Source organism: Sus scrofa, chromosome 12 (genome assembly GCF_054392235.1).
Source record: "Sus scrofa isolate SSC_HxYL_T2T_F1_AM1 chromosome 12, Sscrofa_HxYL_maternal_Yorkshire_Landrace_v2.0, whole genome shotgun sequence".
NCBI lineage: Eukaryota > Metazoa > Chordata > Mammalia > Artiodactyla > Suidae > Sus > Sus scrofa.
This window is the reverse complement of record NC_139394.1, coordinates 17,210,157-17,234,431: the sequence shown is the minus strand read 5'-3', so window position 1 is coordinate 17,234,431 and position 24,275 is coordinate 17,210,157. Positions and strand designations below refer to the sequence as shown.

General features: G+C 47.8%; 1 protein-coding gene across 23 annotated transcripts in view; it reads left to right on the top strand.

Moving 5' to 3' along the window:
• Positions 1 to 24,275, top strand: part of MAPT (microtubule associated protein tau) — a 113,140-nt gene that overhangs the window by 37,755 nt on the left and 51,110 nt on the right. For all 23 annotated transcript variants that reach the window (XM_084984162.1, XM_084984163.1, XM_084984161.1 and 20 more), the window contains exon 2: positions 22,724 to 22,843. In XM_084984162.1, the coding sequence (XP_084840288.1) occupies positions 22,741 to 22,843 (103 nt within the window). In that variant the 5' untranslated portion in view covers positions 22,724 to 22,740. The remainder of the gene's footprint in view (positions 1 to 22,723; positions 22,844 to 24,275) is intronic.

The following is a 24,275-nucleotide window of genomic DNA, read 5'->3' as shown; positions in this document are numbered from 1 at the left end:
CGGCGACCTGGTGTTGCTATGAACTGTGGTGTAGGTTGCAGACTCGTCTGGGATCCCACATTTCTGTGGCTGTGGCATAGGCTGGCAATTTGACCCCTAGCCTGGGAACTTCCATATGCTGAGGGTGCAGCCCTAAAAAGCAAAAAAAAAAAAAAAAAATCAAATACAACAAACAAAAAGAGCAGACTTACAGAAATTAACTGGTAGTTTTCTATTTACGCTGTAACAAACCACCACAAATTTCGTGGCTTTAATCAACACACATGTTTTATCTGACAGCTGTGGAGGTGTCAGAAGTCCAACACAGGTCTCACTGGGCTAAGATCAAGGTGTTGGCAGGGCTGTATTCCTTTCTGGAGGGCCTGGGAGGAGACTGTTTTCTTGCCTTTTCCAATTTCCTCAGTTCATGGCTCTTTCCATCTTCAAAGCCAGCTTGATTGGTTGAGTCTTTCTCAAATCACAGGAGTCTGACACCTTCATCTTCCACATGTAAGGACTCTTGTGATTACACTTGGCCCACCTGGATAATCCAGAATAATCTTTTCCTAAATTAAAGGACAGTTGATTTATAATGTTGTGCTAATTTCTGCTGTACAGCAGGGTGACTCACTTATACATATATATCCCAGGAGATTGGATATAGTAACCTCAAAGTCAGCTGATTAGCAACCTTAATTCCATCTGCAACCTTAATCCTACTTTGCCATGTAAAGTAACAAAGTATTCATAGGTTCTGGGGATTAGAACATGGTCATCTTTAAGAGGCTGTTACTTTGTCTATCACATTAACTAAATGTATATACATATTTTAAGAGAAGATTTAATAATTAATCTTCAATAAGATCTGGAAGAGGTGAAATAAATATCTAAATTAAGAGGCAAGTAATTGGAATCATATTTGCAATAGCCTTAGTTTCATTGCACTTTTTTTTTTTTTGGTCTTTTTAGGGCCGCACTTGTAGCACATGGAAATTCCCAGGCTAGGGGTCGAACTGGAGCTGCAGGTGCCAGCCTACACCACAGACACAGCAATGCAGGATCTGAGCCATGTCTTCGACCTACACCACAGCTCAAAGCAACACCGGGTCCTTAACCCACTGATTGAAGCCAAGGATAGAGCCCATGTCCTCCTGGATATGGTCAGGTTTGTTACTGCTGAGCCACAACAGGAACTCCTCATTGCCCTTTTTTAAAACAGGATTTTCCTAAATAAAACCAGCTCCTTTGCATCCCCTTTTGCATATCTTATCTTGTAATCTTTCACCTAGAACAAGCCTTTAAATCACTGGCTCAAGGTGTTTCAACATTCTTTGTCCTGTGGATATTGCTTATAAATCAACATTTCCTGGCTCCCTGGAAAAATACTGTCCAAACAATAAGCCACAGAATGCAAAGGAAATGATGGGGCTCTTTTACAAGGAGGTTTCTAAGGCAGGCTGCAGACTGTGAGCTGGGGACGAGTCACTGGTTAATGTTGTTCACATCTCCTCCTTCATCCCACCAAAACCCATCTCCCTGCCCCCTGCTCATTGGTTCAGCGGCATTTATTGGGCCTTCCTCCTGCCAGGTGTGGGGCCAGGTACCAAAGTCACCATGACAAAGGAGATGGCTATGGCCCTTCCATCCTCAGGGCATCAACATTCCAGAGAATTACAGTGCCAGTGCAGGGGTTTGTGAGGGGCACACTCGAGGGAGAGTCAGGAAGGACATCTAGGAGTAGTGACTGCTTTGCTAGAACCTGCAGCCTAAGTAGGAGTTAGCCAGACAAAGGGGAGGGGAAGCCGAGGAGAGGGCTTTCCGGGCAGGGAGACCAGAGTGTGAGGGTCATATTCAGTTCATATCATTCTTTCACTTCATCCATTCGGGAAGGTATACTGAGCACAGACCCCATCCTGGGCACTGCACTAAGCACTAAGTGGATTACAGCGGTTTAAAAAAAAAAGTAAGTCCAGGAGTCTCCACCCTCAAGGAGCTTGCATTCTAATGGGGAGAGTAATGGGTACAATTAGAGTGTGATGTGACAGGTACAACAGGAAAGACCAGCCCAAGTGTTGAGTGGAAGGAGGCCAGGGAGGTAATGTAATTCCTACCTACCTATGACTCGGGAATGCATGAGTTTCCAGCCTAGTCCCAGAGGTGGGGTCTGGGACATGTGCATAGCGAATTCTTTGGAAGTGAGGGAGTTGTGGTGTTTGTTTCCCCAAGGCGCCTGGGTGTGTGTGGGTATGGGTGTGTGTGGGGGGGTGCACACAGGCGCTCTTGCATCTCCCCAGTGAGCCCTGCCTTTCTTAGCCTCTGAACACCCTGAATTTGCAGGACCACAATGGCAAATGCTGCTTGGGCTCACTGGCACGGAGGGGCCATGCTCCATCTCTGCAGCACGGCAGCCTTCCCAAAGGAGCATTGGGAAGCTCTGTATCCATATTAGCTCTGTATCCATATTAGCAGGGAGGATGTTGCACCTCCCCTGCAAAGATATTTTGATCTGCCCCCCACCCCATTGGCCCGTCCACCTGGAAAGGTGCCCTTCGGATCAGTGCTTTGCCTGGCACCCCTCTGCACCCTGGAGAGCCACAAGCCCCCTGTTGGATGGAGGCGAGAACCTCTGCTTTTTCTGCAGAAGGAAAAGCTTCTCTAATCATACAGACAGCTCAAAGCTAGCTTCATGGTTTGTTCGTTTTTTGTTTTTTGTTTTTTGGTCTTTTTGCCTTTTCTAAGGCTGCTCCTGCGGCATATGGAGGTTCCCAGGCTAGGGTCTAATCAGAGCTGTAGCCACTGGCCTATGCCAGAGCCACAGCAATGCGGGATCTGAGCCACGTCTGTGACCTACACCACAGCTCATGGCAACGCCGGATCCTTAACCTTCACAGTTTGTTTTATCACAAACTTCCCCCAGGAGTTAGATTTGAACCAAAGCAGAGAGACCTTTTGTATAGAAGCTCTTTCTTCTTCTTCTTCTTCTCCCTTTTCTTCTTCTCCTTCTTCTCCCCCTTCTCCTCCTTCTTCTTCTTCTTTGCTATTTTAGGGCCACACCCATGGCATATGGAAGTTCCCAGGATTTGGGTCGAATCTGAGCCACAGCCACAGCAATGCAGGATCAGAGCCGCGTCTGCAACCTACACCACAGCTCACAGCAATGCCGGATCCTTAACCCACTGAGTGAGGCCAGGGGTTGAACCCACATCCTCATGGATCCTAGTCGGGTTCGTTAACTGTTGAGCCACCAAGGGAACTCCATGTGTAGAAGCTGCTTCATCTCAGCCATCCCTTAGAGTGAACCACTTTCTACCCAGTCCGAGGAGGGTTCCAACTCCCTGCCCACAGGAAGATTGGAGGGCATCTATACTTTTCAATTTAGCCAAAGAAAATTACTTTTGAGCCTCTTTGGTACTGTTTAAAAAGTGTCTTTGTTGAGATTAGAGTTCATGTACCATAAAAATCCACCCATTTGACATTACAATTCAATGGTTTTTAGTATTCTGGTATGATTTTGAATTCGGTGGTAATTCCTAAGGCACTAGAAAAAATCAGAAGCAGCTCAGACGGGGCAGGGGCACTGACTCAGCTTCTCTTCTACCTCATGACTGACAGGCCTGCAGGGCTCCCCCGGCTTCCGCCTCCAGGTGTAGTGTTTTCTCATTTTCCAAGAAGAATTTCATTTCCTATTACGTTTCTAGGTTCTCTGTGCTTCTTTCTCACCAGCTTTTCTCTCTCATCTGCTCATTCTGTCTTCCTTCCTTGACTACATTTTCTGTTTCTGAACATAAATGTCCAGGCGTTTCTCCTGGATAATGGATATTTTGTGAACTGAGGCTGCTTTTTCAGAAATACGAACTTGGGGCCCAGAGCCTAAATATGTGCCCCTGGCTTTGATTTCCTGTTTCTCCCTGATCTGAATTTCTGATGTGTCCATTTTAATTGACCCAGGTATTTGTATGCCTGGATTGGACCTGGTACCAAAGCTGTGTTGAAATTCTTTCTTTCAGGATAGTTTCTTCACTCTATACATTTTTCTCTTTTCCAGCTCTTGCTGAATACTCCACTTCGTCAAGCATAGTTATTTTATCCAAATAAGAGAGCATAACCCAGTGTTCCATACTGGGTAATATTTGCCTTTCCCTATTCTAATTTCAATGAGAAGTTTTATTGATAAATATTAAAACTATTTTGCCAACTTCAATAGATGCAGCAAAACTGTCTGGCTTCCCCTTTATCTAAATAAAGAGGCTTTATTTTTATATTCTGATGTGGCCATGGACCCTGACTGCACACATTGCATTGGGAAGTTACATTTTCTAGGGCTCGTAAGGCTGTAACTTCAGCTCCGGTGGGGGATGCTCCTCACCTCCCTGCTTGTCTCAGTCCCTTTTAGAACAAAGAAAATGTAAATACATGAACAATTGCAGCTCCCTATGTGTTTAGCCATGTCAGTAGATCTCAGAGAATCACATTTATGATAGGCAAGGGTTTGTGACATCAGCATGCCATGTCCAGGTATCCCTGGCTCTCCGCATTAAATGTGCACCTGAAAGGCTGTGTGTCAGTGATTAGCGAACCCCATCTCTTTGCGTCATTACTTTCCTTCCAGTGTGTGAAGCTTCCCCATCCAGGAGCCCCCACTGAATCCATAGGCCTTCTCTCCCTGTCAGGTACCTCCAGTGTGTTCTTCCAGCCTCAGGTAAGATTGCCCCTGCCACGCACTGTTGTCACCTTAGACGGCCTCTGTCTTCGTGATTGATTGCAGATGTGATTGATCACATCACACTGATGCCTAGACTCGGGATTAAGTGTCTTGATCATCTTGACCTGTCAGCTGTGCCAGTGGCTGCAAGCAATCTGTGATTTGTGAATAAAAGGAGCCACACACTGGGGGACACAACCTTGACTTTGTCACAGCGTGTTTTGTTTTGCCAAAAGGATGCTGTATTTATTGCTTTTTGTCAGCTTGTAAACGTAGTACATGTTTAGAAAACAGTAGACTAAAACAAAAATGTAGACACCGACAAGGGAAAGTCTCCCTAATTCCATCTTTCCTCCCAAGAGTACACATCCTTTAGGGTTGGCTTTTTTTTTTTTTTTTCCTGTCTGCATGTAAACTTACATATGTTTTCTTGCTTATAAACATTCTGTGTGTGCACATTTCTAAAACTGCTGGCTTCCCTGGTGATGTGTGATGGCGTGCTCTCTCAGCCAGTGTGCTTATTTCTCCCTCATCCTCCTCACAAAAGGGTCAGCTTCACGCAGGGTGCTCCAGGACACGGTTTTGGCCCCGTCTCCAGGCGTCACGGGACCCGGGGATGATCTCACCGGGTACACCATCTGCCCTGCCTGGCCAGAGTCTGCATCGGGAGGGCCAAGGGGGCACCACGTGTCATCGGATGCGAAGTGGGGTGGGGCTCTGGGCCCTGAGAAGCTGTTGAGTCTGAAAAGACAAACAGGATACAGAAAGGTTTGGCTAAAAAAAATGGGTGATAAAGTTGTTGTGATCATGGCCACAGCTGACACTTCTGTCACATTGACTGGGAGGTCAGCAATGGTTCTAAGCACTTGAGCACTTGACATGTGTTAACTCATCTAATCCTTATCTTTTACGGATGGGGCAACAGAGGCTCTGAGAGGTTGAGTGACTTACCCAAGGTCACCCAGCTATTAAGTGGCAGATCTGGAGTGGAACCCAACAGCCTGGCCCAAATGTGTGCTTGATGCCCCCGCACTGCAGTGCCATTAACTCTGGCCCTCATGATGGGTGGGCATCTCCGTTAAAGTGGGAATTCACGGATGGTGTGCTTGACCAGGGTGGCATTTCTTATGTATGTTCAAAGGACACTGTTTATTTCCCATCCTTCCGGCTATGCTGAGCTCAGGTTGCTCATTACTGAGGGACAACTGCTGATTAGAGACATATTCTGCCATCCTCCCAACCTTTGCATCATTCAGGGTGTGTCCTCAGACTCAAAAAATAGAAATGAAAACGTCCTAAAAACTACTGCCTTCCCTTCCTCATTTCCTCTTCCCTCCATTTCTTCCTTGTTCCATCTAATGAAACGTCGTGGCAAAAAGAGCCAATTTTTGGTCATTCCATGTGACCTTTCAAACTCCTGCCTCCCTCACTGATGAAACTTAGGTGCTGACAGTTCACACCTCCCCACATCACCTCCCACATCCCCTCCCCACGTCCCCTCCCCACGTCCCCTCCCCACGTCCCCTCCCACGTCCCCTCCCCACGTCCCCTCCCACGTCCCCTCCCCACGTCCCCTCCCCACGTCCCCTCCCCACGTCCCCTCCCACGTCCCCTCCCCACGTCCCCTCCCCACATCCCCTCCCACGTCCCCTCCCCACGTCCCCTCCCACGTCCCCTCCCACGTCCCCTCCCACGTCCCCTCCCCACGTCCCCTCCCCACGTCCCCTCCCACGTCCCCTCCCCACGTCCCCTCCCACGTCCCCTCCCCACGTCCCCTCCCCACGTCCCCTCCCCACGTCCCCTCCCACGTCCCCTCCCCACGTCCCCCCCCACATCCCCTCCCCACATCCCCTCCCACATCCCCTCCCACATCCCACATCACCTCCTATGTTATCTCCCCAGATCACCTTCCCTGTCTTCTCTGTGTTTGGGTTACAAGTACTGGGAACAGTTGGGAGCAGAGACTCCCCAGTTTTCCCCCCATACTCACCTTCACTCTGTCTCTTCTGAGACCTTCCTGGAAAGAATCCCCTCATTTCTCTTCCTCTTCACAGGCTGATACAAAGCTGCCTCTCACCTCTTCATGCTATTACTCCCCCTCCTTCAGGGCAAAAGTACAAAGGCTCTTGTATTGGCCTCCAATTTAATCTCTTCTTCCCCATCCTCAGATATCTTCCCCTTGCTCAGAACCCACATGTCAAGCAACAGTTCCAAACGCCACTCTAGAACATCATGGTTAATCAAAGTGCTGTCTCTCACATGCATTTTTCCAGTAACCCTCACAGCCACCCTGTGACACATGTTACAAATGAAGAATTGTGATTCAGAGAGGGCAAGTGACTAGCCGGCATCAAGCAGCCAGTGAGTGGTCCCTACTAAGCCTTGAACCCAGGGCTTTGGACTCCACACTGGGCATACTTTCTCCCTAAATCCATGGGGATCTCTGAACCGGGAACAAGGGTCCCTTAGGGAGATCTGGAACTAGTGCCTACACTTTGGAAACCAAGAGCTCAAGTTGTCCAGCCATTCATGCATAACAAGGCTGGACTTGGAGCATTCCATGAGAGGAATTAGGGCAGAGCAGCCTCTCAGTGCACCCGTCAGGGTGGATGCAAATATGGCATCTCTGGATCATGAGACCCTGCTTCATAGAAGAGCCCCAGGTGCAAGAAGAAGTGAAGCAAGGGACTCTCCAGGCTCACCTTTGGGCCCAGAGTGGAGGGGGCAGGATGGAGGGTGCCTCCCTAGCCCCTGCTGTGAGGTCAAGGCCATGTTCTCAAAAGCTTTGAGAGGGGGCAGCCTAAGTGCTGTTCATAAATCCTAGGAATGGCTAATGAAGGAGCAGGTGCCCCTAAGAACCCATATTGCTCTTTGGTAAATGACCCGAGATTCTTCTAAGATGCCTCCCAGCACCCGATGTGCTGCTCAGGCAAGAGCCTGGCTTTGGAGGCCCGTTTATCATCAGGGCCTCTTGTTTGTGACATCATTCCACCCAGCGTTCTCTCCCAGTGACTTCCCATCCTTATGGTGAGCTTTCCATCAAATCATCACATGCCAGGAGTTCCTGTCATGGCGCAGTGGTTAACAAATCTGACTAGGAACCATGAGGTTGTGGGTTTGATTCCTGGCCTCACTCAGTGGGTTAAGGATCCAGTGTTGCCATGAGCTGTGGTGTAGGTTGCAGACACAGCTCAGAGCTGGCGTGGCTGTGGCTGTGGCTGTGGTGTAGCCTGGCAGCTACAGCTCCAATTAGACCCCAGCCTGGGACCCTCCATGTGCTATGGATGCAGCCCTAGAAAATACAAAAAAAAAAAAAATCATCACATGCCAGACTCTGTCCCCAGCTCTGACACTATCTCTAGGTCCACATGTAGACCCTCAGCCTCTCTGTGACTCAGTTTCCCCAGCTGCAAAATGGAGCTAAGGTGATCCATTCACTTCACAAGGGGCAGTTGGGAGTTGGGATGGCTCCTCCTGCATCAGGGCTTTGTGATTTGTGGGTGAAGGTCTCTGAAGACCCACCCTGTGTCAAACTGGAGGCCAGGACTGCAGATTCAAAGCCACAGATTCAGCCTGGGCTATGGAGCAACAATGCATAAAATAGGGATAATAAGATAATAACATTCCTTACTTCATATAGGCTGTTAGGACTAAATGAGATAAAATGTGTAAACGGTACCTGGCTACAGAAATTCTTATTAATTAAGAATTAATAAGTAACTTAAAAAAACTTTAAAAGCCCCCCTCCAGCACTTTTTAAGTGTAATCTTAAAAAGTAGGCCATTTGCTGTCTGTTAGAGCTGGAGGGCAGAGATAGCAAAGATAAAAATTATATCCATTGAAGATCAACCAGAAATTAAGATAAAGTTTATTAATATCAGCATACTTATTACGCAAATAAAGTAGGCTATAGAACAACTAGTATAATATCGTTTCATTTAGGGAAAATTATATGTGTGCGTGGGGGGAAGTTTGCAAGGAAGTTCCCTAGAATGTTAACAGTTGTTGTTTTGCTTTCTTCCTTTCACATTTTCGTATTTGACTTTTTAATAATGACTATGATTCACTTTTATAAAAGAATAAATTATCTCTCCCTTTCTAAGGATTAAGAGTGGTTTGCCCAAGGGAAGCAGAAAATTTTTTTTTGCTCTGGTTTTCCTAGCTTTGATATCGAAAGAGATTCTTTTTTTACCCACTTGGTGCTCTGAATTCAGGGGATTCATCTCAGATGGAATTAAAACAGTGACCAGGGGAGTTCCTGTCATGGCTCAGTGGTTAACGAATCTGACTAGCATACATGAGGATACAGGTTTGATCCTTAGCCTTGCTCAGTGGGTTAAGGATCGGGTGTTGTCGTGAGCTATGGTGTAGGTCACAGAGGCGGCTTGGATCCTGCATTGCTGTGGTTGTGGTATAGGTCGGCAGCTGTAGCTCTGATTCCACCCTAGCCTGGGAACCTCCATACGCTGCGAGTGTGGCCCTAAAAAAAAAAAAAAAAAAAAAAAAAAAAAAAAAAATTGGTGACCGGGGACATTAACAGTCCCTGAATGGGACAGAGGCTCAGCAGCCTGTCTCCACTACCCTTAGGGTGTCACATGACATCACTCTCCTTGTTGAAGGCTAACAGATCAGAAACTTAGGAGGAAGGAGATTGGAGGGAAAACTACTGCAGTTCTGATACAGCCACCCAAGCATGCTCTATCACCCTAACAGATGCTACAGCACAGTTTGGCTATACCAGCAGTTACAAAGGAGGTAGGAAAAAAACAGACAGACAAACAAACCCGAAACCTTGGGTTTAAAACCAGAATTGTCCTCTCCGACACAATCTGTGGATTTTCTTATTAGTAGTGGACATCGGCCAGCTGACATCAGCCATGACACATCGTGTGTGCACAGCAGCACCGCCTCCACCCAGAAAGCGGCCTTCATTCATGCTTTCATACAATTGTTGATTGTTCTCTTTGGATTGAGGCCTGGGATTATTCCAGTTTCTTCTCACCAACCTAAGTCTTCCCTCTCTGTGGGTTCCTTTATCTTCTCTCCATTTCACTTGGCAGTTCTGCTTAAAATCTGGGTATTATTCGTCAGATTTGGTTCTAGAACGTTCTGTGCTATGCTGTGATGGGATATGTACACAAGCTCACACTTCAGAGTCCCTCTGAGGTTCGCCAGGGTCTTCCTCCAGCAAGTTGTCCTGAGAACTTCTCTGTGCTGCTTTGTGCTGGATGCCACCTGTCAGGGGCGAGAGAGAAGAGGGTGCACAAAAGGAGCTGCAGCTCCCAGCCCTCCCAGTCGGGACCAGCTGTTAGTGAAGAGCATGGGAAGCATCTGAGTTGCCACAAGTCAGCCCAGTGTGGAGGCTCTCTTCCTTTAAGTGAGGTTGGCTCCCCCACTTCCTGAGTACAGAGGTGTCCCAGGGACCTTGGGCCCAGAATTTACCTCCACCAAGGAGACTGGTTTGCCTGCCCTTTCACTAATCTTTATGTCTTAAAATAAAACAGTTGGACTGTAAGCATCACAAAATAGAGTGTAAATACGAAGAGAAAGTTTTCAAAAGAAATGAAGGCTCTCGCTCAACTGAGCGGGTCCCGATGTTCCTAAAATGGGTTATTTTAGGAACTTGCTTGATTTAATCGCCATTGCCAGCCGACTTTACAAGGTCATATTCTGGTGCCAGGCTGCTTGGGCTTTGAGCCCTAACTCCATTACATGTCTACTGTGTGCCCTTGGACAAATGACTCAACCTCCTTGTGCCTCAGTTTCCCCATCTGTAGAAGTAGACATAATAATAGAGGCAGGTGTGTGAATTAAATGAATCAATACCTGGAAATGCTCGAAACAGCACCTGTTATGAGGAATCCTGTTTTCCACTTGAATGCTCTGGCAAATTGGGGAGGGGGGTGATGTGTGTGTGTGTGTGTGTGTGTGTGTTTGTGTATATATATATGTATATATAAAAAATGCAGCAGCCAAAAATAACCTTGGAGACAAAGTTCATTTTCAGGTTATTTTTAGATTTATCTCTACTTGATTTCAACTCTCAGAGACCCATGTAGGGTGTTTTGTTTTGTTTTTTAATAACAGCGTTATTGAGATATGTCACATGCCATAAAATTCATCCTTTGAAGTGTACAGTTTAGTGACTCAGTATATTCACAAAGTTGTGCAATATCACTGCTCTCTAATTCTAGTTTGGGTTTTTAACCCGAGGGGGTCTAAGGGCGATCATCCTTTTTTTGCCCAGACAGAGCCGCACGGCCTGGCGGCGGTGACTCCGCTGAGTCATAGCGGCGCCCCAGAGCCTGCAGTGCCGCCTCCGGGAGAAGCTGGCCCGCCAGCTAGGCTGCGGCGAGCGGGTATCCCGCCCCGGTATGTGCTGCCCCCTAGCGAGAGCTGCACCGTCCAGGGGGTGGGCTGATTCAGACATGTGAAAGCTCATCCCGGGCAGTGCCTCCAGCTTGGAGGGTAACGAAGCCAGGGTGCGCGACCAGCCCCTGACGTGGGCTTTCCTTTACCTCCTCAAACCTGAACTCCATCCAGCCAGGATAGCGTCATTTCCCTGGGTCCTGGAGGGAAGAATGGGCTATGTTTTTCAACTCTCTACTGGGAAGGCACCAATATAATACACTCTCCTAAAGATGGGTTTTAACATCAGAAGGTCAGAGTTCATATTCTGCTCTGCTTCTTACTAGCTGTGTGACCCTCAGCAGGTTTCTGAAACTTTCTGAGCCTGTTTCCGCACCCAGAATGTGGGGATAATAATTCCTCTCATGAGGCTATTGTATTAGGGAGATATTCTCTCTTTCACTTCCTTCCCCTCCCACCCCACCCCGCCCCATGCCCCTGTGACTGGTTTACCCTCAGGATTCGAATAAACAGATGTTGTTAATATTCCAAAACTGCCAAAAAGGGTATCCACTGTTGCCTTGGATTACTCAGGGAGAATCAAACGGCATTGCCGTAGGTAAGAAAATTAGGAATAGAAAGGATGCAGTGGACTTATAAAGGCTGTTTGGTCTTCATCTCCTTCAGGTAGAGACCGCCCCAGGTCAGCTGAAATCCACAGATGCTCCAGAAAACTGGGCAGGAGCAAAGGGCTGGGGGCTGGGGGGAGCGGACAGAGACATGAGAACAGCCAGGAACCTGCATCCCAGAGGGGAGTCAGTGTCCCAGGCTGCCTTGGTGGCTCTTAAGGCTCTTTACCTGTCTGGGATTTGCATCCTGCCCACCTCATAGGTTCGTAGTGAGCCTAGATAGATGTTCTGTCTTGGGAAAGTGTTCAGGAGACTGGCAGATGTACTTGGAATAGTGAGCAGGGTCCCCTGGTGATGCTCCAGAAGTCACCTCTGAGCTGAGTGAGGTGCCTCAGAGGGCAGCCTGGGATAATCAGAAACAAAGCTGCCTCTTCAGCTAAGCTGCAAGAAACACGTGAACTCCACCAGGCAGAAAATCTCTCTACCTTGCAGGCTGGGAAGGCCCTATTCTTCAGCAGCAAAAGGGACCTGAGGCCTCACCTGCTCATCCCTGTGCCCCCGAGGGTCTGGAGGGGCCAGAGCGGGCAACCTTAGCAAAATGAGGAAGAAGGTGAAAATTGTTTGAGGGTCCCTGCCATTCTTCCTCTTCCACCATCCCACCCCTTCCTGCCCTCACCTTTCCTTTCCCTCCACCTGGATTTCACAATTATCAGACAAAAGTTGCAGTAAAAAATTCCATGTTATCTTGTTTCCAGACTTTTAGTTTATTAAAAGACTCTGGATATCCATCAGTGGATACATGGATAAACAAAATGCAGTGCATCCATACAATGAATTATTATTTAAGGAACAAAGTACTGACACATGTTACAATGTGGATGAATCTTGGAAACATTATGCTGAGTGAAAAGAAACCAGTCACAAAAGCCCATGGACTAAATGATTCCATTTACTCGCAGTCTCCAAAATCAGTAAATCCATAGACACAGAAAGTAGATTCGCTGCTGGTAGGGTGCAGGGGGAAGAGGATGGGGAGAAACTGCTTAATGGACGCAGGATTTCTTTTAAGGGTGATGACAACGTTTTGGAACTAGATAGAGGTGAAGGTTACACAACATCGTCCATGTATTAAATGCCATGGGATTGTTCACTTTAAAATGGTTGATTGTGGAGTTTCCATTGTGGCTCAGCAGAAACGAATCTGACTAGTATCCATGAGGATGCAGGCTGAATCCACGGCCTTGCTCAGTGGGTTAAGGATCTGGTGTTGCTGTGAGCTGTGGTGTAGGTCGCAGACGCGGCTCAGATCCTATGTTGCTGGCTGTAGCTGTGGCTTGGGCGGGCAGCTGTAGCTCTGATTTGACCCCTAGCCTGGGCACCTCCATATGCTGTGGGTGCAGCCCTAAAAAGATAAATAAAATAAAATAAAATAAAGTGGTTGCTTGTACGTAGTGTGACTTTCACCTCACCCCCCAAAAATGAAATAAAAAAGACTGGGTAGCAGCAGCCACAGTTTGATTCAGGGGGCTCTTCCATCCCTGTGCCTTAACCCTCTTCTCCTGTCTTCTCCTTTATCTTCTCATCACCTGCACTGTCTTCTCTGTTCCTCCATCTCTCCTCAGTGCTGCAGACACTGTTCCTGCCCCACCTGCACCCAGCGCTGGGCCCGGGGGGGGGGGGGGGGGGCGTGATCCTGTCGTACTAGACACTGCCATCAACTCAACAAGCCCCTTTCTCTCACGGGCCTCAATTTATCAGCTACAAAGTGACAGGGACAGCCTCCAGGGTCCTCTGGTTCTTGGAGTCTCTTGCCAGGAATGAGTGCTTTTCCAAGGGAACCTAAAAAGTGACCCGTTTTCATTTCCAGGTTGAACTCAACTTTTGTGCTGCTCCTAAAATTTCTTCCTTCCCTCCCACCCCACTGCCTCTAGATCACTGCCTGGAAAAACAGGGAGTAGGAAATGGAAGAGATTGAGAAAGAGATGGGTTGATTTAGAAGAATGAGAAAGCAAAGCACAGCCCTCAAGGAACAGCTCTTGGCGTGTTTATTTTCCTGTCTGTGTATTTCTCTTAGATTATAGGGATTCGTGGGGTGATGACCATGTCTAGTCTGGGCCGTGTACCCACCTCAGGGCCATGCTTGTTTTTATATTTTTCAGTCTGCTCTCTTTGCATGAAAGCCTCAGGGCGGGGACGTGCGTCTCTGCCATTTGTCTGTTGGTTACATGTTCTATGTCCAGTTCGTCCAGAGAGACCATCCTGCCCTTGACTCTCACGGCGGAGGACCGCAGGAGTGAGAGATGCGTGGGGAAAGAAAGGAGGCAGGGCTGAGGGTGCCAACCTTTGGCTGGATGCAAGGGCCCCCTCCCTCTCAGCCAAGTCTGGGCTAGAGACGCCTGCTGTCCTGTGACCAACCCTCTGAGGGCTCCCCAGGCGGAGGACACAGGCCTAAGTGATCCGCTTAGTATGAGAAGAGCAGGAAAGGAGCTCAGGTCATGGAGTGACATCTTGTGGATAAAGGAGGTTGACAAAAGTGACTTGGTCACAGCTGTGGTGTGTGAGTCCCGGACAGTGCCCTTTCTGATTCCAGGTTCAAGGTTCAATCCCTGGCCTCGATCAGTGGGTTACGGATCCAGTGGTGCCGTGAGCTGTGGTATAGGTCATAGACTCGGCTCACATCTGGCGTTGCTGTGTCTGTGGCGTAGGCTGGTGGCCACAGCTCTGATTCAACTCCTAGCCTGGGAACCTCCATGTGCCACAGGTGCTGCCCTAAAAAGACAAAAAAAAAAAAGGAAAAGAAGGAGAGTAACTTCATTTTGTTCTCTGAGGACATTGTCCCCTGGGTTCTGCTTTCTGCTTGTGTTGAGTAGCCTCTCAGAGATGTTCCAGAACTCAGACTTGTCTTTCATAACATGGCCTCTCAATCCCAAAACATTAGCAAGTGGGCCCAGCCCAGACGGGTTGGAGAGACAGTCCTCGTGGCCTCGTTGAATCAGGAGGCCCAGGAACCTAAGGCCAAGTGCCGTCCCAGGGTTGGTGGGAGGGGCAGGGGTGGGGAGCCTCCCTGTTTAGAGTGTTCTTCCCACGCATTCTGCTTTTTTCCCCAAAGGCAAATATTGGCCCTTGAGAGGCACATGGTTTATTTATTTTGCATAGTGAGTAGTAGCCTGTGTTTTAAAGGATGATTTAATTTCTCCAGAGGCCTATGTAATATGTTCAGCTTCCTATTAGTGCTTCTAATTTTCTCCAGTCCTGCAGCAGGGGTGCTAGTGGTAGAGGAGGGGGGTCATTAGAGCCAGGGCCATGAGATGCTCTGTGGGGCTAAGCAAGGCAGCCTGGAAGCTGAAGGGCTTATACCATGGATGCTGTCTGTCCCCAAGGCCCAGAATGACCCTTAGTTCTCCTGCTCCTGACTTGAAACCTATGGAAACCTCTGGAAGCAGCTGAAGAAAACCCTAGATCAAATGCAAAAATCCACTCTGAGGCGTTCCCATCGTGGCTCAGCAGTAATGAACACAACTAGTATCCATGAGGACGTGGGTTCAGTCCCTGGCCTTGGTCAGTGGGTTAAGGATTCGGCATTGCTGTGAATTGTGGTGTAGGTCGCAGATTCGGCTCAGATCCCGTGTTGCTGTGGCTGTGGCGTAGGCCAGCAAACTGCTGCTCAGATTCAACCCCTAGCCTGGGAACCTCCATATGCAGCAGATGCGGCCCTAAAAAGAAAAAAAAAAAAAATCCACTCTGAGAATATAGGAGGAAACAATATGTACAATGATTCTTGCTAAGACTTAATTTAGATATAAAAATATCTAAAAAAATTTTAAAAACTATCAAAAGAGGAGAAGAAATAGTGGAAAAGCTGAAAGCAGAAACCTATAAACTACAGCCCACCACTTAAATCTGGTGTTAGCTAAGGATGGTTTTTAACACTTTCAAATAATGGAAAAGAACAAAAACAAAAGAAAAATATTTCTCAACACATGAAAACTATATGAAATTCAAATGTCAGTGTCTGTAAATCGAGTTTAATTGGGACATAGCTGTGCTCTATCAACAATGCTTGCTTTCCGTCTGCAGCATCAGAGGTGAGTAATTCTAATAGAAGACATGGCACACAAAGCCTAAAATATTTATTATCTGGCCTTTTATAGAAAAAAAAAAAAAAACTTGCTGTCCATTGACCTGAAACTCAGGTAGAAAACTGTTCCATTATAGGTCCATTTTTTAAATAGATACATAAAATAATTTAAAATTTCAGAAGTTCGCATTGTGGCTCAGTGAGTTAAGGACCCAGCGTTGTTTCTGTGAGAATGTAGGTTCGCTCCCTGGCCTTGCTCAGTGGGTAAAGGATCTGGAGTTAAAGATGCAGCTTGGATCCATGGTTGCTGCACCTGCAGCATAGGCCTGCAGCTGCAGTTCCAATTTGACCCCTAGCCCAGGAGTTCCCATATACCACCACTGGTGTGGCTATAAAAAGAAAAAAGTGGGTTTTTTTTTTTTAAGTTTTTTTTTGTGTGTGTGTCTTTTTGTATTTTTAGGGCCACATCCACAGCATATGGAAGTTCCCAGGCTAGGGGTCGAACTGGAGCTGTAACCGCCCGCCTATGCCACAGCCACAGCAACGCCAAATCTGAGCCGAGTCTGTGACCTACACCAAAGCTCACGGCAATGCCGGATCCTTAACCCACTGAGTGAGGCCAGGGATCAAACCCACAACCTCATGGTTCCTAGTTGGATTCATTTTCACTGCACCACGAGGGGAACTGCCCTAAAGTTTGGTTTTTGTTTTGTTTTGGTTTGGTTTTTTTGCCCTAAAGTTTTTTAACTTAAAATTATGATGGAAATCAAGACAGGTAGCAGAATATATTTTCTAAAGTTTATTCCGTCAGATCATTCACCAGTGAGTAAAATGCAGTGGGGTGGATTCTTCTTTAAAGCAGAGATATTTTAAAGACAGAACCCACCCTGTTGACCAGCTGCCTTCACCCTGATGCTGTTCCCTTGGCTACGTAACCCCCCCCCCTTTACCAGTCATCCAAGCCCCCACCTCTAGTTTCATTCTGGATTCTGATCTCTCTCCCTGACCCCAAGCCAATTTTGAAGCCCAGTCTAATATTGTCTAAAGTATACTTCTTGGGTCTGTCCCTTCCTTTCCATGACCTCTGCCTTGACTCTAATTCTGGACTTTTAGCCGTATGCCTAGACCAGGGCAGTCACCTCCCTGCCAACAGTCCTTTCTTTCTTTTCTTTTCTTTTTTTTTTTTTTTTTTTTTGCTTTTTAGGGCTGCACACTTGGCATATGGAAGTTCCCAGGCTAGGGGTCAAAATCAGAGCTACAGCTGCCAGCCTACACCACAGCCACAGCAACGCGGGATCCGAGCCGAATCTGCAATCTACACCACAGCTCACGGCAATGCTGGATCCTTGACCCACCGAGCAAGGCCAGGAATTGAACCCGAATCTTCATGGATACCAGTTTGATTGTTTCTGCTGCGCCACGATGGGAGCTCCCCAACAGTCCTTTCTTACCCATCCAATTGGCCAAAGGGACCTTAGAGTGCCTCTTTGATGCTGCCCTGCTCATGTCTGTGAACAAACTCTAAACTGGCCACCTTGCCCACCTCCAGACTCATCCAAGTGAGACGCAGCCACCAGCTCACATGGTTCACCCCATTCATCCCTCACCTGGTGGTCACACAGATGGGCGGGGAAGGGACCATGGCAGCCACAGCACGAGCAGCCCCTCTGAGCTGCACATAAGCCGGGTGGGAACCACCTCTGCGAATACAGTATAAGTCCAAAGGGAAAGTGGTTCACTCTGCACAAACACCACTTGACTTTCATGGATGGCCCATTTGCCTGTTAAGTACTGTCGAGGCACAGCTGAGATCACGAAGGTCTGCTTGGAGTTAGTGCTTATCGTCAGGTCCCTGCAGAGCCAGGTCTGCCACCTGGTGCATTTTATCATCCTCACTTTGTGCAAAGGAATGCACTGACAAATGGGGACACACATGCTTGGACAGTGGGGAAGCTCGGCAGGGGGGCTGGGACAGCAACACTAAGTTACCAGGGAAGAGAACTTGAATCAGCCAGCCTGTCTTTTCAGGCGTAGCTAGAGGAAGGGCTTTGGGATTTGCATAACTTACTGATGAGCAGAGTGTGGTAAGCTACTGCTCTCCTCCCACCTCCCAGGCTGCTTCTGAAGTGCTGCTTTCTCCAAAAGCCACAGTTTTAAAATCTGAGCAACCACTGGATTGGGAACAATCTGACCTCAAGAGTAGAGATAAGAGTAGAAGGTGCCCCCTTGGAGTTCCCTTCATGGCACAGTGGTTAGCGAATCTGACTAGGAACCATGAGGTTGCGGGTTCAATCTCTGCCCTTGCTCAAGGGGTTAAGGATCCGGCGTTGCGGTGAGCAGTGGTGTAGGTTGAAGACTCGGCTCGGATCCTGCATTGCTGTGGCTGTGGCTGTGGCCGGCGGCTACAGCTCTGATTGGACCCCTGGCCTAGGGAATCTCCATATGCCGCGGGAAGCGGCCCTAGAAAAAGGCAAAAAAAAAGACAAAAAAAAAAAAAAAAAAAAAGAGTAGAAAGTGCCCCCCACTCCACATTCCTTTCATGCAAAACCCACGTTCTTTTGAATTCTGCCAGCTTCTTCTCACGAGTTCATTGAGTGAGAGATTTTCTGCTAAGGGATCACATCTGCCTGATAAATGTGAGAGCACCAGCCATAATCATCTGTGCTGTGGACACCCAGAGCTCTTATTCATAAACCATCAGTGTGATGAGGGCAAGGGTCCCACACACAGCGGCAACACGAAGGATGAGGAGACATCGAGAGCAGCCTCAGCAGGATTAGAAGAGATAGGGAAAAAGAGAGAGACAAAAAAACAAACAAACAAAAAAAACAAAAACAGAGCATCCTCAGCAAGATGCAGGACTACATCCTCCCCACCCCACCCCCAAAAGATTTAGGTACAAGAATAAAAGGGAAGCACACCTTGCTCTTGGATGGTGACACTAAATATTGTGATGAGAGCAATTTTTATCATTTTGTCTGATTACACAATTTTAGCCCAAAATCCCAATGGAATTTTGAGAATTTGGGGGAAAATGTGCTGAACAGCATCTGGAAGAGAGAACATGCGAGAAGGTCAAACAGTTTTGAGAAAAGAAAATGAGCGTGTCTAAGCCCAGCTAGAAATTTAGACCAGAGAGCCAAAGCATAAGTTGGTGGGGTCTGTAGCACCAAAATTGACAGGTGAATAGAGCAGAATAAGTGGTTCATTCACCTGGGAAAAGAGGGCATTCTGTCCTATAAATAGGGCTGGGCCCATTGGTTTAGTTATTGTATTTGGGAGAAAATTTTTTAGATTCTCTCCACATATTATACACTTAAATAAATTCTAGATGAGTTAATAAATTTAACACAAAGAATTAGATCACTAAAAAACATAGTAGACAATATTGATGATCTTTATGTACCATAGAGCAGTGGAATAAATCACAAAGGAAAAGAGCTTTGACTGCCTAATTTTATAAAAATTAAAACCTGTTGGTAGAAGCCATCAGAAACCAAAATAAAAGGCCACCAGGAGTTTCCACGGGGAGGAACACGACATAGTGTCCATGAGGATGTGGGTTCTATCCCTGGTCTCACTCAGTGGGTTAAGGATCCAGCATTGCTGCAAGCTGTGGTGTGGGTCAGAGATGTGGCTCAGATCTAGCATGACTGTGGCTGTGGCTGTGGGGCAGCTGCAGCTCTGATTGGACCCCTAGCCTGGGAACTTCCATATGCCACAAGTATGGCCCTAAAAAGAGAAAAAAAAATTAAATAAAAAAGAAATTAAAAAAAGAAGAAGCCAGTGGAATTCTCTTATGGCTTATCAAGTAGATGATCCAGCAGTCATTGCAGTGGCTGGGGTTGCTGCTGTGGTGTGGATTCATTGCCTGGCCCAGGAACTTCTGCATGCTGCAGGGGTGGTCTAAAAAGAAAAAAAAGAAGAAGCCAATGCATCAGATTTTTACTTTTACACTTTCATTCACCATGTTCCAGGTGGGAAAACTTGGTTATTGAAAGGAATTGATCAAATCTACAGAAAAAAACCATGGGGTTCATTAAACTTCTTAGTGTTTACTAAAACTTAGCTGCAGGATGAATGGGGTATGTGTTGGCTGGCCGGACTCACCTGGGCCAGGTGTAGTGTCTCCAGCCAGTTTGGGAGACCTTGTGCTTCTGGGCTGATTCCACTGCTCCTGGGTGGGGCTCCTAGTGAGTCAGCTGATGAGGTGACTCATGGACCAGTCCCAGGGATGTCCTGAGAGAGGCTTCATCAGAGGCAACGAGGAGGTGTTCCTTCCTAGAGTTAGGTGGCAAGCAGTAGTTGAGTCTTTGTTATTTATTTACTTATTGTTTTGTTTTTTTAGGGCCACTCCCGTGGCATGTGGAGATTCCTAGGGTAGGGGTCAAATTGGAGCTGTAGCCACTGGCCTACACCACAGCCACAGCAACGTCAGATCTGAGCTGTGTCTGCAATCTACACCACAACTCACGGCAACACCGGATCTTTATCCCACTGATCGAGGCCAGGGATTGAGCCTGCATCCTCATGGATGCTAGTCAGATTCATTTCCACTGAGCCACAACAGGAACTCCGAAACTGGTTCCCTTTAGGAGAGAGGTTCTTATGTTTTGGGGTTCTCTAAGGAAACAGACCATCAACATACTTAAGGGTAGAGAATATCACCACCAGATCATAAACCTTGAAGGATGCATGACGACTTTGATCTTCCCAGGATAGAGTCCTGCTCGTTTGGGGAGAGTCGTCAAAGGTTTGGAGGTGTTCAACCTCAGATGCCTCTCTCAAGAGCTCTCTGAGCGGCAAGGGCCTCAGAATGAAAAGGTGTCCCTTCTCCATAGAGAATAGCTGCCTAAGAGGGGCCAGGCCACCTACCCTCTGCCTCACCCAGCAGAGGGCTCACTGACCTCCTTCTGAGAACCCTCCTAAGCCATCCCAGCTTCTTATTCCTATACTGCGAGTGGAGGAGAGAGCTCAGACACCTGTCAGAGGTGAGACTATGGATTTTAGAACGTTTTGCAACTCATAATGCATTTAGACAATGCATGACATATGCTTGTCCATGGCAGACATTATTAATTGATCACAGAAACCAGAGAGCTGGATGCAGCAGAGGCAGGGAGGAGAAAGGCCCCTGGCTTCTCCAGTTTGTGCTATCAGCTCTCCCTCGACAAATGGCCCGTGGCCACTGAAAAAGAGCTCCTGAAACGAAAAAAAGAAACATAGGAGGATAACTATTAACACACTGTGAAGGAAAATTAGACCTTAAAAGTAAAGAATGAAAATTAAATTAGAATAAAGTTAAGAACATAAAGGCAATAGGGGGAAATGGAAACCTAAATTTTAAAAATAAAAAAGACTAAATGTAGGTTAAGATTAAGAAAAATGATAAAAATTACAATTCTTAAAAGGAAAGATTGGAGTTCCCGTTGTGGCTCAGCAGTAACAAACCCAACTAGTATCCATGAGGACTCGGGTTCGACCCCTGGCCCCGCTCAGTGGATTAAGGTTCTGGCGTTGCTGTGAGCTGTGGTGTAGTCGCAGATAAGACTTGGATTCCACGTTGCTGGGGCTGTGGTGTCGGCCGGAGCTGTAGCTCTGATTCGACCTGTAGCCTGGGAAACTCCATATGCCATGGGTGTGGCCCCAAGAAGACAAAAATAAATAATTAATTAAATATTCTCAGTAGGAGTTCCCGTTGTGGTGCAGTGGTTAACGAAGCAGACTAGGAACCATGAGGTTGCGGGTTCGATCCCTGCCCTTGCTCAGTGGGTTAAGGATCTGGCGTTGCCGTGAGCTGTGGTGTAGGTCGCAGACGCGGCTTGGATCCTGCGTTGCTGTGACTCTGGTGTAGGCTGGCAGCTACAGCTCCAATTAGACCCCTAGCCTGGGAATCTCCATATGCTGCGGGAGCAGCCCAAGAAATGGCAAAAACACACACACACACACACAAATATATATATATATATATATATTCTCAGTAAAGATGAGGGCAAAGTATGTTTAAATGAGTGTTTCTGGTGGATGCTGTTGAGCTAAAACCACTTCTGGGCTGGGGTTTTTGGGGAGGGGGCACACGTTGTTCTTCAGCCCCAAACGGACACTTCCCCACGGCGCCCTGTTAGGGACTTAGCCAGACTCTCAGAACACACACCCGAGGGTCCTGGTGGGAGCCAAAGAGGTGAATGGAAGCCCTACCCTGGCCACTAGGGGGCCACAGGTCTCTGAGCTGGGGAGTCAGGACACGCGGGTCAGGGGTTGGTTCTGCAGCACAGCTACATGTGACTGAGCAGTCACGTGCCTGCTCTGTGCCTCCTGGTCCTCACCCACAGTGCCCAGCCAATGCCTTCCCTCTCTGTAAAAAACCATCAAACTACCAGTGAGCAGCATCCACTTTCTAATGAAGTAACAAGTCAGGCCCACTGAACCTGCCCACCTGGTGGGTTTTTTGTTTTTTGTTTTTTGGTTTTTTTTTTGTCTTTTTGCTATTTCTTTGGGCCGCTCCCGCGGCATATGGAGATTCCCAGGCTAGGGGTCTAATCGGAACTGTGGCCACCGGCCTACACCAGAGCCATAGCAACGCAGGATCTGAGCCGCGTCTGCAACCTATACCACAGCTCACGGCAATGCCGGATCGTTAACCCACTGAGCAAGGGCAGGGACCGAACCCGCAACCTCATGGTTCCTAGTCGGATTCGTTAACCACTGCGCCACGACGGGAACTCCCACCTGGTGGTTTTGATTATGACCTTGGATGTGATGTTGATGAACTAAAGGTACACATACGTGTGAATAACATTTCAGCAGAAACATACCCCATGGGTGAGGTTGGGCATCTGGTTGTTGGGGAGGGGGTAGGGCAGACGGAAGTCAGCCTGCCATGAACTGCGGGGTGGCACCACTCTCTCCCTGACCCCACACGCCCACCCCTGAACACGTGGCCTCAGCTCAGCCTCCCAGCCCTCACCTGCCATCTTCATCTCTTAGGTGGGCCTTGAACCAGGATGGCTGAGCCCCGCCAGGAGTTCACCGTGATGGAGGATCATGCTCAGGGGGACTACACCCTGCTGCAAGACCACGAGGGCGATGTGGATCACAGCCTGAAAGGTTAGTGCCCAGCCCTGCCTAACGGCCCCGGGCGCCTTGGGGATCTCAGCCAACCCGATGGCTTTGGAAAGGGCTGGCAGGAAGGGTTCACGTCCTGATTTTTAAAGGAGTTTTAAATACTTTACTGTGTTAGATTGTCAATAGAGTTGAAACCTCATTAATCTGAATGAGCCAACAGAACTCAAAATGTGAGGCTATTTGAAAACCCATCTTTCCAAAGGAGACTTTGCCGAATGCATGGATGTAGTGTGACAGAGATCGCAGGGGGATGGTTGGTCTAGTTAATACAAGGTGCTCTCTTGAGTCTTTAGCCACACCTGTTCACCTGTAAATCAGCAGGCTTGCTTAGCATGCAAAATACATGACCTTTATACATTATTTTTATCTCTTCCTTAAGAAGCCAGTCTGGCCCCTATTTGGCAAGAATTGGTTAGCTCTGGGATTCCTACTGTACCTACATTATTAATAAACCAAATCAACTTCTACATGTCTTGTAATACAGCCTTTTTTTAATTTAAATTTTTTTTTTTTTTTTTTTTTGGTCTTTTTAGGCCCACACCAGCAGCATATGGAGGTTCCCAGGCTAGGGGTCCAAGCTGAGCTGTAGCTGCTGGCCTACACCACAGCCACAGCAACCCAGGATCCAAACCATGTCTGCGACCTACACCACAGCTCACGGCAACACTGGATCCTTAACCCACTGGGCCTGCATCCTCATGGATGCTCGTTGGGTTTGTTAACTGCTGAGCCATGTTGGGGACTCTCATTCTTTTGGCTGAATTGACTTGGCCTCCTGCTGTCCCCTTCATTTCACTATCTGACCACTACATCCAGAGAGCCCTGTCGAGCACAAAGAGCCCTCTTTCCTGCTCTGAATGCCAGTGCCAAGTCGCTCCCCAAAGCACCAAGCTGGCCATTGGGGCACTGGGTTGTGCTTTGAGGAGCACTTCTCCTCAAGCATCAGTGGTGGCCAGTGTCTGGGGAGACCAAGGGTGGCCTCAGTGTAAGAAAGACTAGGTCCCTGTTCTCCAGACCCATTTCTAAGGAGACAGAAGTGCAGTCTACTTTTCTCTTTAATTGCTAAAAATAATAAAATACTTTGCAGCCTGGGGTGTGGGGTGGTGGATGGAAGTGGTGGAGCTCCAAGGTGGGAGGGACCTCTTCTGAGCACATCTATCCCAGAAGGTTGCCTAGAGGAGGCGGGGTCGCCAGGAGGAGCCCTGGGTCAGGGATGCATGTGACGGATGCACCATCCCCACCTTGGAGAGGTTTTGGGCCTCCTGGGGTTGGGGGGCGCGGAGGTATGCTTGTTTCAAAGCCTGACTTCTCTGAACCTGTTTAAGCAGAGAACACATTGGAGTCAGAGCTTGAGAATCAGACAAGGGGCTCCAAGAAAGAGTGGGCTGTCCCAAGAGCTCAGAGAATGCCCTCT